Source organism: Nothobranchius furzeri, chromosome 1 (genome assembly GCF_043380555.1).
Source record: "Nothobranchius furzeri strain GRZ-AD chromosome 1, NfurGRZ-RIMD1, whole genome shotgun sequence".
Taxonomy (NCBI): Eukaryota; Metazoa; Chordata; class Actinopteri; order Cyprinodontiformes; family Nothobranchiidae; genus Nothobranchius; species Nothobranchius furzeri.
In genome coordinates this window covers 52,181,487-52,195,468 of record NC_091741.1, presented here as the reverse complement: position 1 = coordinate 52,195,468, position 13,982 = coordinate 52,181,487, and the positions used below count along the sequence as shown (strand labels likewise).

General features: G+C 40.4%; 1 protein-coding gene across 4 annotated transcripts in view; it reads right to left on the bottom strand.

Moving 5' to 3' along the window:
* Positions 1-13,982, bottom strand: part of dock4b (dedicator of cytokinesis 4b) — a 166,140-nt gene that overhangs the window by 33,258 nt on the left and 118,900 nt on the right. For 3 of the 4 annotated variants that reach the window (XM_015957327.3, XM_015957351.3, XM_015957334.3), the window contains exons 32-41: positions 13,597-13,682; positions 8,373-8,399; positions 7,981-8,076; positions 7,834-7,894; positions 6,122-6,215; positions 5,771-5,919; positions 3,136-3,222; positions 2,888-2,992; positions 2,424-2,565; positions 1,429-1,595 (exon numbers count right to left, since the gene is read on the bottom strand). In XM_015957327.3, coding sequence (XP_015812813.1) covers positions 1,429-1,595; positions 2,424-2,565; positions 2,888-2,992; positions 3,136-3,222; positions 5,771-5,919; positions 6,122-6,215; positions 7,834-7,894; positions 7,981-8,076; positions 8,373-8,399; positions 13,597-13,682 — 1,014 coding nt within the window. The remainder of the gene's footprint in view (positions 1-1,428; positions 1,596-2,423; positions 2,566-2,887; positions 2,993-3,135; positions 3,223-5,770; positions 5,920-6,121; positions 6,216-7,833; positions 7,895-7,980; positions 8,077-8,372; positions 8,400-13,596; positions 13,683-13,982) is intronic. The other variant, XM_015957343.3, reaches the window with a different exon arrangement.

Below are 13,982 nucleotides of genomic sequence, written 5' to 3'. Positions count from 1 at the left end.
CACACACACACACACACACACACACACACACACACACACACACACACACACACACCCTCCCTTGGTTCTCCTTTCAGAAATTATTCCTAATAGTTAATATGGTCCTATGTGTCACCAAGTTTCCACTTTATTACAAATCAGTTATTCCATATCACTGCCATAAAGCTCTGGGTTAACAATTGTCTTTAATTCCATGCATGAAACGATAAGCTGTGTTTGGTCCTTTTGTCCATGCCTTAACTGATGTTTGTAATAAACTCACAAAACGTAAATATCACCTGATCATTGTCCAGCAATTCTCGGGAATAATCGGCACATTCTGTCAAGAATTCATCCTTTAATTTGTATTGTTAACTCGGAGACTGATTACATTGCAACGATATAGATATTAAATCCAATGGTCCAGTTCCGGAAACTGGTGGTGCCCCGATTCATTAAGATGAGATTATAAACAAGCTAAATCTACGCCACATTTAAAATATAGATATAAATCTATATTTATCGCTACATGCTGTTTCTTAATAGAATCTCAATTGGCTGCAACTTGTCTGAGACACAAAACTGTGATGCAATACCCAAGATTTGAATTGGAGTGAAGCAGAATTTAGTCTTTTATTGTCTTTTTAAGGTGCAACAAAGATGAAATTTATGACAACTTTGCACGAACACAAAGTCATTAGATAAACCTTTTCAGTGGTTTTTAAAGGGAGACAGTTTGGCTTGTATTTAGCACCCCCTAGTGTCCGTTTGAAACGTCTCCCCAGCCTTCATTAGTGTCTCCAGGAGTGACTCAACACTAACTTAAACAAATCAGCTGTGTTCATGATCTAAAACATGCAGGAAACATGCTGGAACCAGACTGCAGCGCCAGGTTTGTCAGCTCAATTTTTTCCAAGTCCCAACAGAGCGGCCCGACAGTTTGAAGTTGCAAGTGGAATATTCTGTTCTCAGGGGCGAAAGGAGCTGGGTGGCCTTTCATTAACCCTATAAATGGTCATTTTAGCACATGCTGGCTCAAGAAAATCATTTTAAAATGTGAAAAAGTTGCAAAGTATCCCTTTAACTCTAATAGCTAATCAGCCAATCACAAGCAATGACACATGTAGACATGGTGAAGACAACTTGTTGAAAATCAAACCAATGACCAGAGTGGGATAAACATCCACTCATGTCAGGTGAGAACAGAAAACTGAGGCTAATGGGGGACTGGAATGGCTGTGTCATGTTTCCATTATGTCCCATTTAATTTACACCATCTCCTCCATCTCCAAAGACATCTCACCTTTCTATTTTCCAAACGTCTATGACCACTCTATCATTCGTTCAGGAGTAAATGAGTGCCGCTGATTCACACGGAAAAATTGAGAGAGAAAAATTGGAAACCCTTTAAAAAGTGGCACCCAGTGAGGTGAGAAGTAGAAAGTGTACCTTAAACTCATTCTCCTTGTCTTTGGTGCCCTTGTGAAAGGGCCGGTCGTATCTGAACCTCCAGATGTGATTAAACTTGTAGAAGCTTTTGATGTTGTCCGGCACCCCGTCCCGCTGCAGCACATCCTGACTCTCCGGGATGGGCGTGACGGCGTAGATCTGCAGGTCTGGAAGCACATAAGAGTGAAGGAAAAGCACCAGACAGCGACGAGGGAAAAGCACGAACGTCAAGTTCGCCCAGCGAACACCTCGAGGCCGTGATGACCACAAAACAGAACACAGAACTAAAAGTGGAGGTGATTCAGCTTCGGCGTCACCTTTACGACGGGAAAACTTGAGACAGCTCACAAATCCATGTGAATGAGTGTTTGTGACAAGCTCACACAAATGGGTGAGCATTCTGACACAGATTGTATTGATTGGTGTAACGGGAGAAGAACACAGCAGACAAATCCGTGTCATCATGAGCAGAAAAACAACATTTGGGATGAACATGCTCCTCACAAAGCGCTGCTCAGTACTTGTGCTCCTCTATCTAGGCCAACAGTTGCCCCATACATTTGTGTGAATAATTAACAAGGCCCACATATTGTTTGAGTGAATTGAAATAAAAAGAGGAAGGGGGTGTCTTAATGCGAGGCAGTGATTTATGTACAGAGAGGGCTTGGATTCAGAGCACAAAAACCTGCCAGGAAACGCGGAGCCTCGCGTTAGTTCAGTCATGTTTATGGCCACACACTCTATATTTGTTGACCTACATCTTGCGCCTCACAAATGAATGTATTATCACCCTACTTAAAGCCTTGCTTCCTCTGATAAAACTGTCATTTTTTATGTTTCCTGTGCTTTATTTTAGGACATCTGGGAAGAATAAGCTGCAGTTTTAGATCAAAAGCTAAAATCTGAGTAGTAATAGTCCTGAATAAGAAGCACGTTCCTGGGGTTTGAGGTTTTTCCTAACAATGTATTCTGCATATATATATATATAAGGATACACTGTGCATCAGCCTGGTAAATGGTCTGGTCCGGCTGGTTGACGTGCTGCATGGCGATGGCGTGGGGGAACTCGTTGAGCATCCGCTGCTGGAAAGCCTCCAGCCTCTCGTAGTCATGGCCGCGACACACAAACTCTTTATTCTGCAGCAACAAGAAGGGATGAGGAGAGGGGAAAAAATCAAATCAAAACAAAGGCTCGTGGGACTAGATTGCCATCTAGTGGCGGCAGCATGCAACTGCAGCCTGTGTGTGCGGATCCCACCAAGGACAGCAGGGCCTGTTACATCATTAAATAGCTCTGAATAGGAGCTGCTGAATGTCACATTCCACTGGAGGAGACTTATGTAAGAAGAGTGAATTATTTCAGTAGATTCTATTTCAGTTTTTTTAGGAGACAAATAATAAAGGATTGCTTTTATTCAACTGGCAATTCATGAGAGAGGAAACGTGGAGGATTATTTACCCGCAAGAAGAAAGGGAACTTCTTTCCATAGAATCCAACGCGGAAGAACTCAGGTTCTAGTCTTTGCTGGTCCATAATCTTGTCATAAAGAGATGCTTCCATCATCTGATAAAGAGAAGTCCAATGCTTTTAGTAAACAAAGTCAGCTGCTTGTTGCTACAGCAAAAAACAGCTGAATCAGACCTTGCCCACTAAGCTCCATCATGCTTCTGCTCTCATCTGCTTACCTCCACATTTTACAGACTTACCCTCATTTTACTCAAGTTTCTGTAGTCGTAGTAAGACTCATACTGGTCAGCGAGCTCCCTGCACAGAATGATGCCGTTCTCCCAGCACTGATGCCACGGAAAAACAAAAATCAAGTATCAGCACAAATCTAAAGATAAAGCTCAAGGAAACGCTACTGGAGTGCTGCTAAACCTCTCAGCCCCACTTGATGGCACTGGTGAGTCACTAATGCCATCAATCACACTGGTGCAGCAAACCAACTGCCTTGCTAATTAAATGGAATGCTTCTTTTTCCTGCTGCCTCCTGGTCCCCTGAAAGCACCAACAGATGGCACAGCTTGTGAAAGTGGACTAGGAGAAATGAGAGAGCGATTTTAATTATCCTACAGAGGTACGTAAATTCATCTGGGACAAAGTTTATTTCAGCATTTTGGTCGACTGAAGTTAAGTTTTGATTTTAAAAATGGCCTCTGAAATAAAACATAAAAGAAAACAAAGAAAGAAAAAGATCAAACAAAACATGAGAACAAATCTCAAAAGGTTTTATTTACCTGCAACGTTTCGTTTGTGGCTGCAAACTTCGTCAGTTTGCAGCCGCAAACGAAACGTTGCAGGTAAATAAAACCTTTCTGTGTTTTAAAAAGAACTAAAAGATGGAATTAGAATTTCAACACAGCAAGAACACACCAAAGATGTTTAAATCTCAAAAGACTCAAATCTCCATATGGGCTGCACTTTCACTCCTTGTTTGCCTTCATCAGCGTTTTGATGCCATGCCTCAGTGAGGTTTGGTAGAGCACGTTTATTTTAAATTTGTTAATTCATTACTATGTTAATATGTTACTATGTGAATATTTTATGGACCACTGGATGAATTCCGTCTACATTTAAAGCCGCTTTAGCAAATTTACAAAACAAACTGGGTTTTTAACGCATACACGGTCACCCTAGCCCCACTCACCCCTCCCCTTGGGTATCTTCTCTAAGACACTTCTGCGGGAACTGGACACCCACATTTCATGAGGAAACGAGATAGTGTTAAACACCACTCGTCTTTTGTTGTCTGTGACTTCATGGGTATGATATTATTGAGCCATGAGGTGTTCTTTTGCTAAATGCACAAGTGCGTAACATAAGGAGGATGCAGGGAAGTGTGGAGGTTTGGCGGTCTGACCAGACCAACATCCAGATTAGAGCCCGGCACGGGCCTAAAATCTGAGCCCGTGTCCAGCCCGGCCCGAGGGGGTGGAGCCCCAGCCCGACCCGGACCGAAATTCAGGATTCTCTGGCCTGACCCGAGCCCGACTTTTTTTTTAACCTTGCATAATGTTTTAGCGTAATAGAATGCTCAGCATTCTAATTATCTGTGAGAAGCGTTCTGCAGTTTTAAAAAAAAGAAGAAAAGAAAGAAAAACAGCATCAAGGCAGCTTTTTTTTCTAACAGAGCGTATTTTTCGAGCGACAGATGAAATTTACAAACACTATATTAATTGGATGCGTTTGTAAATTTAACCTGCTCTGAAAATGCGCTCTTGTGCAATTAGAAAAAAAAGCAGCATTCTAATTTTCTAACTGCAGCGCGCATTTTCAGAGCGGCAGATTAAATAAACGCCCCCAATTAATATAGCGTTTGTAAATTTAATCTGCCGCTCTGAAAATGCGCTCTCCGTTAGAAAAAAACAGCAATGAATGCTGTATTTTTTTATTTTTTTACTGCAGAGCGAATTTATTCACAGAAAAATAGAATGCTGCCGTTTTCATGAGAATAAACTAATGGTTTCTGACATATCAAAGTGGACATAAAATGGCATATTAGAATAGGTGCACATGTTTCAATCAGCAGTTTGAGAATTCGTTTATATAGGAGCATTTATAAACCACACAGACCTTAACTGAGCTAACGGGTGCTGGTGCGTGAGAAGCAAGCAGGTGCTGCTGCGTTCAAGTGTTTCAGTTTTTTAATGAATTCGATTAAAAATAAAGGTGCCCAGCCCGGCCCGTGTCCGAGGTAATTACACAGTCATTGGCCCGAAGCCCAGCCCTCGGGCCGGGCCACCCCGAGGGCCTAGGGCTTCAGTGCAGGGCTCTAATCCAGATGGTCCAATGCTTGCTTTTGGTTCAAGACGTGTTATTGGTGGAGGGTTTTGGACAAATGCGAGAGATCAACTGTATTAATATTTTTTTTATCTCATTAATTTATTTTTAGCTATACTATGTTAGAATGTGGTTAAGAAGCATGAAAAAAAAGTTTTAGGCTAATTTCTTTTCCAAATTTGTCATTGCAGCTTTAAAAGGCAGTTTGTGGTGTTATGTCTATAACTTGTTAACTTTTGAAGTCAACCGCATTTAAGACCACAGCTCTGCATTAAAAAGCATCAAAATCGCTACAACTCTATTCTACAGACATTGACTTTAATATTTCATGTAACTGAGTACTCCAAGCTATAATGGTGTGGACCTTAATTTTTTAGCTCAAACGCGTTTCTTATTTTCTAATTTTGACGATCTTAGTTGGACACAGAATTCTTTTTATTTTAAGTTTTTTTATGGGGCTTTGCACAAATTCTGATAATTAACCAGAAAATACCAGTATGGACAGTTCTTTGGGCCAGGCAATGTTCAAATTCAAATGTGGAGCAGTGTGTTCCAGCTCACCTTGCCCCGATCAAAGTTCTGGATGATGGTGAGGTGCAGAAACTCTTTTCTTTGCCACTCGCTCTGCATGGGGTAGTTGAGGAACTCTCGGAGCGGCCTGTCAGACCACTCCAGCAGCTCGTCATACAGCAGCAGGGTGTACGACGCCTCTGGGACACCCACAAACACAACACAGAGTAAGTACGTGGGACTGGCGATGCAGCGGCTGTGGTTTTTAAAGTTTCCCACTCAGAAAAAACACACTGGCAGCTGAGAGAACAGATTTAGAACAGATAAAAGGCTGCGGCAGGACACTTGTGTGTTTCACCACAGTGACTCAGCAGTAAAACACGTCCAGTCCTCTGGGCGTACCCGTGTAGTTTTGTGCTTTCAAGTGCAGGTCGTACAGTTTGTGGATGTAACGGATGTACATTTCCTCTTTGTTCAGCTCGGTTTTGTAGAAATTCTGATGGAAACAAAATAAAAGAAGAGGAAGAGATAAGAATTAGAGTGAATTTTAAGAGTAGTCTACACTCAGACACAGAGGTATGTAATTAGATAAGAAAAAACCTCCAATTAACAGGGAGAATGCTCATAAATACCACTAATTAAATTGCTGTATAAGCAGCACTTGAACATATTTTTATGAATAGAACAAGTGCTCAATTTGGTTTTCATTTGCACAAAAGACCAAATTAGTGTAAAAATGAACAAAACTACTGGTTTAAAAATAAATTCATGATTTTAAATATTTAAAGGTGATTGCTCAGTTTGCAGTAGACTGGTGTTATTTCCATTTATTTCATTGCTTGTTTTACTTGACAAACTGATTTTGTCTTTGTTTTGTTTTTTTACAAATATTTTAAAAGAAAGTACTTCTGAAAAATGAAGATTCCATTAATCAAAGGTGCACACAAGAAAACTATCATTCAGATGAACAAAGATGCATTCAAAGAATCAGTCATAATTAATTCAAGTTTTAACATCTGAAAACATTTTTACAGCCTTGTTTAAATAGTTTGCCTCTGCGAGCTCGTTTTCCTTGTAACTGCTCACCCAACTGCACCACCTAGTGGCTGGCTGCAGTTTAACACATTTCATGTCTATGTAATCCAAAGGTGTCCAAACGTTTTGCCTCACAGGCCCAAACTATCAAAGACAAATATTAACATTGAATGAAACAATGAAAAACAAAAATTATTTACTGTCATCAACTAAAATGTAAACATAAGAGTTTAAGTACTCTATTTACTGCGCAGAAAGGATGTGTAAATCTCTGTGGATGTAAAACAATAAAATTCGAACAGGTTTGACTTCTTAAATGAAAAACACTCGATTTGTTGGATAAATTCTATGAATATCTATAAATATGGCCATGCTTGAAAATGAATTAAAAATGATTCCCTTACATAATTGCAATAATAGGAACAGTATTTCTACATTAATAATTTTCTTCCACCCTCATTGTCCCAAATAAATTGATTTTGCATTAAATAATCGATTTTTCTTTAATGTGAAAAACATTTTTTTCATATTTATTAGTATTTTAGTATTTAGTATTTGTAAAAATCTATTTCCTAATTCATTTATTTTTAAAGGGTCCATCTGAATTAACCATCTATATTTGGGTCAACATTCTAGCAGTTTTGATTAGTCTGGCCTAGATGCCCATGACCCCAGATGTAAACAAATGCATCAAATTAAAAAGAAAAAAATAACTAAAAAAGCTGAGATTATTATTTTTGTTGACTCCTGTGGGGTAAGGGCTCAAATGACGTTACAGATCTAAGCTTCCATTACGAATATTAGTCAGGACAACTGCAAATCAGGAGTTAAATCTCAATTTTCAAAAGCAAAAGTTTAATTAAATGGAATCAAAAGAACTTTTGACCTGAGCCAAGTTTCCTTTGAATGAATTAGCATGTAGCCTTGGTTAGCCTCATCTCTGCTCCCTCATTTCTGTTCTCATGTTTTTAGGAGTTATAACATCTTGCATCAATGTCCATTTACCTCTAATCTGCTTATGATGCATTTAAGGGACATCTGGAATTTACAGCTACTAAAAAAAAAGAAAAGTAGCTCACCAGTAAACTGACTGTGCATCCAATCTTTTTCCCGTCCACTTCCTGCAACTTCATACAATCCCTGCAGAACAAATGTGAACAACTATTTTAAAATAATAACTGATGGATGAATCAGGCTTGTGCATTTATGAGAGTGTGACCTCTGACCTGTAGTCCAGCAACCTCTCCATCAGGCGAGTGACGGTTGCGATCAGAGAGATCCCACTCTCCCTCCACGTCTCCCGCTCGATCTTCTTCAGGAGGCTGGAGGAAAAGAGACAAAAAGAGACATGTGAGGAACCAGGGACACTAGAGAGAGAAAGGAAATGAGAAAAGAAGATGTGATGGAGGAAGAAAAAAGAGGAAATTAATCTCAGTCATGCCAGTGTCACCTATGCTTGTTAGTTTTCCTGCCGGAGATCAAATGAGAACTTTGCCATTGGTTTTTTGTTAACTTGAGCATAAGAGGACAAACGAGCCAAATTATCATGGCTTCTTATTTTATGATATTTTTCTGTTTCACACAGATGACACAAAGAGCAAAGAGGAGAGTGTCTTACCTAGGGTATGGACCAAACAGAGGAATTCTACTCCAGGCGGGAAGCATAGGCAGAATAAATTAATACCAACATGATTAAAATCAGCACACACTCACACAAGCTAGTTTACGGGTTAGTTGGTGAAGCTGGTGGGTGGCACAATCAAAATATGCTGGGTTTTTATAATTATTTGCAGCTGCAACACAAAACAGTCACTCAAGATTCAAAACAATAATAATCACCAGTAAATAAATACAAAATACTGACTATAAACATCTTGTTTTGGCAGTAATTTTACATCTCATATGAAAATGTAACAGGAATGTGTATGATGGCAGGTTTACTAATGCAGACGCAACTTTGATTGACATCTACAAGGAGACAAATGAAGAGTTGCATCACTGGGAATAATAATGTTTCTGGACAGATTTCATGTGTGTATAGTATTTTTAAGTCCTAATATTAGTTGCCCAGGTTTGATGGTGATTTAAGAACATAGAAAAATCCCAAACAGCACACACATACAAGCACACATGCACACACACACACACACACACACACACACACACACACACACACACACACACACACACACACACAGGCATACAAAGCATGCAGCAAAACAAACAGGAGACGGGATGGGATGAATAAGGAGGAGAAAGTGACCAAATTTCCACCACTTACCTGTCGTTATAAAAAGTTTCAATAAAGGAAAAATGTGGCATAATTAACCTCCTGAGACCTGGTGACTACATATATTAAAGAGCTCCAACCAGTCCATTATTTGCCGAGTTACAAATATTAAAATGTAATGATCTGGTTGATTACAGAATTCTAAGATTGATCTCTAAAGTTCATATAAAATGTTTACCAAGAAATTAACTACATTTGAAAAAAGTCTAAGTTGTTAGTATTTAAAAGGATGTGAGGTATTTTTAAAGCCAAGATTCAGGACCAATGTGTTGGAGAGATGTGTTTCTATAGTTTCCGATTCCTCCTCCTCACTCAGCATGGCTCTATTAAATACCCGCTCTGTTAACAATAAGTCTTTCCTGTTCAATGATTTAATTCTCTCTAAAAACCTGGATTTTCTGTTTCTGTCTGAAGTTTGGCAGCAAACATCTGATTATTCTGGTCTGATTGAACTTTACCCGAGTGGTTATTCTTTTCGTAGCCAGCCTCGGGGTTCTGGTCATGGTGGAGCTGCTGTTTTCAGAGACCATCTTCCATGTAGCTCTACAACCTCTGGTCACTTTGCTTCCTTTGAACTGCAGCTGGTTAAAGTCGGGCGTAAGAACCCGTTCTACTGTGCTGTGGTTTATCGTCCACCTGGTCCAAACAGTTCTTTCCTTCAGGAGTTTAGTGACTTTCTATCCTCCACTGTGAAGCTGTCCAGACTGGTGATCGTTGGTGATTTTAAAATCCACAATGATGATCCCTCTGATCACTTTGCCATGAATTTCTCCAGCCTTATGGACACCTTCGGCTTTACCCAGCATGTTTCTGGCCCCACACACACCAGGGGGCACACTCTAGACCTTGTTTTTACCCTGAGTCTAAATGCTGACAGTGTTTGTCCTGAGGACGTTTATATTTCAGATCACCATTGCATTTTCTTTAACTTGTCAGTTTCTGCGTCCCCACCTCTTGCTCGCCGTCTGGTTAGTTCTCGTTATCTTAATGAGAGCACAGCTAGCAATTTTTCTGCTGCTTTTGATCCACCCTGTTCTTCTGATAACGACCCAGATTCCTTAACTTCTCAGTTAAACGAGCACTGCCTCTCCATTCTGGACAACATCTGTCCGTCAGAACCAGATCAGTTCCTGCAGTGAACCCTACTCCCTGGTTTAATGACAGCCTACACAGCCTGAAGCGCCAATGCAGAAAAATTGAGCGCTTGTGGAAGAAACCCCATCTCCACGTCCATCTGCTGCACCTAAAGGATCTTCTGACATCCTTTAACTCTGCAGTCAGAGACACTAGGGTTTCCTATTTCTCCAACCTGGTGTCCCAGAGCAAAGGGAACCCCAAGGTGCTGTTTAACACCATCAGCAGCATCGTCTCTCCTGCCTTTCCTACAGCCTCCATCCACTCTGTTGCAGACTGTGAGAACTTTCTGTCTTTCTTTGTGGACAAAGTCAATAAGGTTAGATCTAGCATCTCTCCTTCAGCCTTATCGCCGCCTCTCCCGACTCCAACCAGGCCCATCAACCTAGACAGCTTTGCTCCTGTTTCTTTGCCTGAGTTAACCAAATTAGTTAACTCTATGAAGACCTCTGCATGCCCCCTCAACATCTTACCCTCATCTTTGTTTAAAAGTGCTTTTCAGTCCATCGGTCCCAGCGTGCTCTCTATAATTAATGCTTCTCTGGTTTCTGGTCAGGTCCCTGCTTACTTTAAGAATGCTGTAATCCACCCGCTTCTTAAAAAACCGAGTCTAGACCCCTCTCTCCATAGCAGCTTCAGACCCATCTCTAAACTTCCGTTCATCTCCAAGATCTTGGAAAAGGTTGTGGCTAAACAACTCACAGCTGCTCTTGATGAACATAGCATCTATGATAGCTTCCAGTCAGGTTTTCGTAGAGCTCATTCTACTGAAACAGCTCTTCTTAGGGTCTCTAATGACCTTCAGACTCACAGTGATGCAGGGGACTGTTCTGTTCTGGTCCTGCTGGACCTGACTGCAGCCTTTGACACTGTTGACCATCACCTGCTACTGGAGAGGCTGAGAGACTGGGTAAGCCTATCAGGATCTGCTCTGGAGTGGTTCTCCTCTTATCTTTCAGAGCGCTCCATTTCTGTGGCCGTCTCCAGGTTTAGGTCCTCCACCACCTCCCTTACCCATGGTGTCCCACAAGATTCTGTGCTGGGGCCTCTGCTCTTCCTCCTCCATCTGCTTCCTCTTCAGCACATCCTGAGTTCCTTCAAAGAAATTTACTACCATCTTTATGCAGATGACATCCAACTGTACATCTCCTTTAAGCCCCATGAGATGTCTAAGCTGCAGCTGTTACACACCTGCTTAGACTCTATCAAAACCTGAATGGCTGGGAGCTTTCTTCAGCTGAATGAAGACAAGACTGAGATCCTCATATGTGGCCCAGACAAGCTGGTTCCCAAAGTCAGAGACTCTCTTGGTCAGCTTGCTTCTCACACCAAACCTTCTGTCAGGAATCTTGGCGTGACCTTTGACCCAGCTCTCACCCTGGATTCTCATGTCAGTTCTCTTGTTCGCTCTTCCTTCTTCCATCTCAGGAACATTGCTAAGCTGAGTCCCATTCTATCCCGCTCTGAACTTGAGACAGTTATCCACACCTTCATCTCCTCACGCTTAGACTACTGTAACTCTCTTTTCACGTGTCTGAGCAGAACCTCCCTGAACCGTCTACAGGTGGTTCAGAATGCCTGTGCTCGGCTTCTGACCAAGTCCTCCAAACACACCCACATCACCCCGCTTCTCCTCCAGCTTCACTGGCTGCCAGTCAAAGTCAGGGTTCATTTCAAGATCCTGGTTCTGGTCTATAGGGCCTTACATGGACAAGCACCATCTTACATTGGTGATCTTCTTAGTCCCTACACCCCCAGCAGGTCCCTGAGGTCCAGTGATCAAAGCCTACTGGTTGTGCAGCGCACCAGGCTGAAGACCAAAGGTGACAGATCATTTGCTGCTGTGGCCCCCAGACTCTGGAACTCTCTCCCCCTGAGCCTGAGATCAGTGGACTCAGTGGACTCCTTTAAAAAGCAGCTGAAAACCCACTTGTTCATGATGGCTTTTGTATGACCTTCTTCACCACTCTCTCTTTATTCTGCTCTCCCCACCTATTCCAGCTTCCTCAAGATCCACTGATTTCCCTCTTTCCTATTCACTCTCTCTTTCTTAACATTTTTTAATCACAATTGTCTATTTTTTGCTCATTTTAGATATATTATTAACCATTTTCTCAATTATTTTTTATATTTTTTACATTTTTTTGTTTTTGTGAAGCGCCTCATGATTTTTATCTTGAGAGGCGCTATAGAAATGATATTTTATTCTTCTTCATCATCTTCTGCGTATGAAGTCGGTTTTTGGAACAATCTGGAGTAAAACTTGAAGGCAACAAAATCAATTACAGTGCTTAAAAAGACTGTTAAAAACAATATGATAAGAAAATATAAATAATCTTGATTGGTTTTTCTCTTTTGTTTGGTTGTTTTTTGTCATTTGTTTCTTACTGTTTCACCCTGGATTGAAGTGCACGATGTTGCATGAACAGTAAAGGAAGTATTTGTTTGTAAATTATTGACATGTTAGTCTGCAGTTATCTTTCAGTTAAAATTATTAGTTAAACACATTCTATTTATTATTGATATTGCTGTGAGTGGCGCACATTATTTAGAAGCTTTTATTTTATCTGCTCCTTTTCATTCTGTTGATTGTAAGGTGTATTTGCTTGTTAATTTTTTTTTTTTAAAGAATGGAATGGAGAAATAAATCAAAGAAAAAGTGATCACTGACCTTTTTCCCTGTTACATTTCATTTTTAAAAAGTTTTTAATTTTGATTTTTTTACATTTTAGTTTCTTAAAGGTGTGGTTTACTCATATGTTCAATAGACATGCAGCCTAGAGTAAATAAATGCCTTATGAGTCATTAAAAAAAAAGCTATGATGCTCCTGTTCTGAGATGCAGATGTTTGCTGGTGCAGAGGTGGGCTGAAAACAGCAGGATTGCTCATTATTATTAATGACATGCACACACCTCACTTCTGATTGGCTAAGAGAATGTGGATGAGGCCATGAATGCTAATTCACAGTGTGACATCACAGTGTGAGGACGTTCAAATCCGAGCATTTCACCATCTATTTTCTACCAGAAGCTAAAGCAGGAGATAGGTGTAGAAGACTATTTCCATGTTCACGCTGCATGAAAATCTCAGAGTGACCCATTATAATCAGAAATAATCATTAAAAACAGTTTTTTTTTCAGTCAACCACACCTTTAATAATTATTGATTATTTTTGCTCAAAATGATGTTTGCTTTTATGTTTCTGAGGTATTACACATCCAGATTAAAAATTGCACACCAAATAAAATCTCAGGTCTTCAGATGTTAAAAGACACAGATCTGATTTTAAATTGAAAAGTAAAGCAGACTTGACCTTTTTAGTTTTTGTTGCTTTAATCTCTTCTAAACCTGAAAACTCAATCCTGTTTTCCCCTTTCAGGAACAAACCACTTCCCGTTTCTGACTTCCTCCACTCACATGCTGTTGAAGAGCTCCCTGTAGGTCTCGTCTCCTTTGCCCTCAGACATCAGGCTGTCCAGCTTGTCGATTAGCTTGGCTTCCACCTGCGGCCAAGAAGGATTTTAAAAACACCCATTGATTCAGTTACACATAAAAAGTAAAGACAGTGGTTGTTTCTCAGTCTAAAGTACACTTTTATGCTCTTGTGTCCTTGAAAAGTGAGACCTTGGTAAGTTCATCATAAAGTTGGGAGGAGAACGAGGAATGAATCTGTAACAGAACCTTACTGCGTTATGTCATCAGCGCTGCTTTATGCTACGGTTAAACAAACAATTTTAAATTAAAATAAGTCTAGTTAGTCCTCTGAATAAATAAATAACAATGAATAAAATGGATTTGTATAA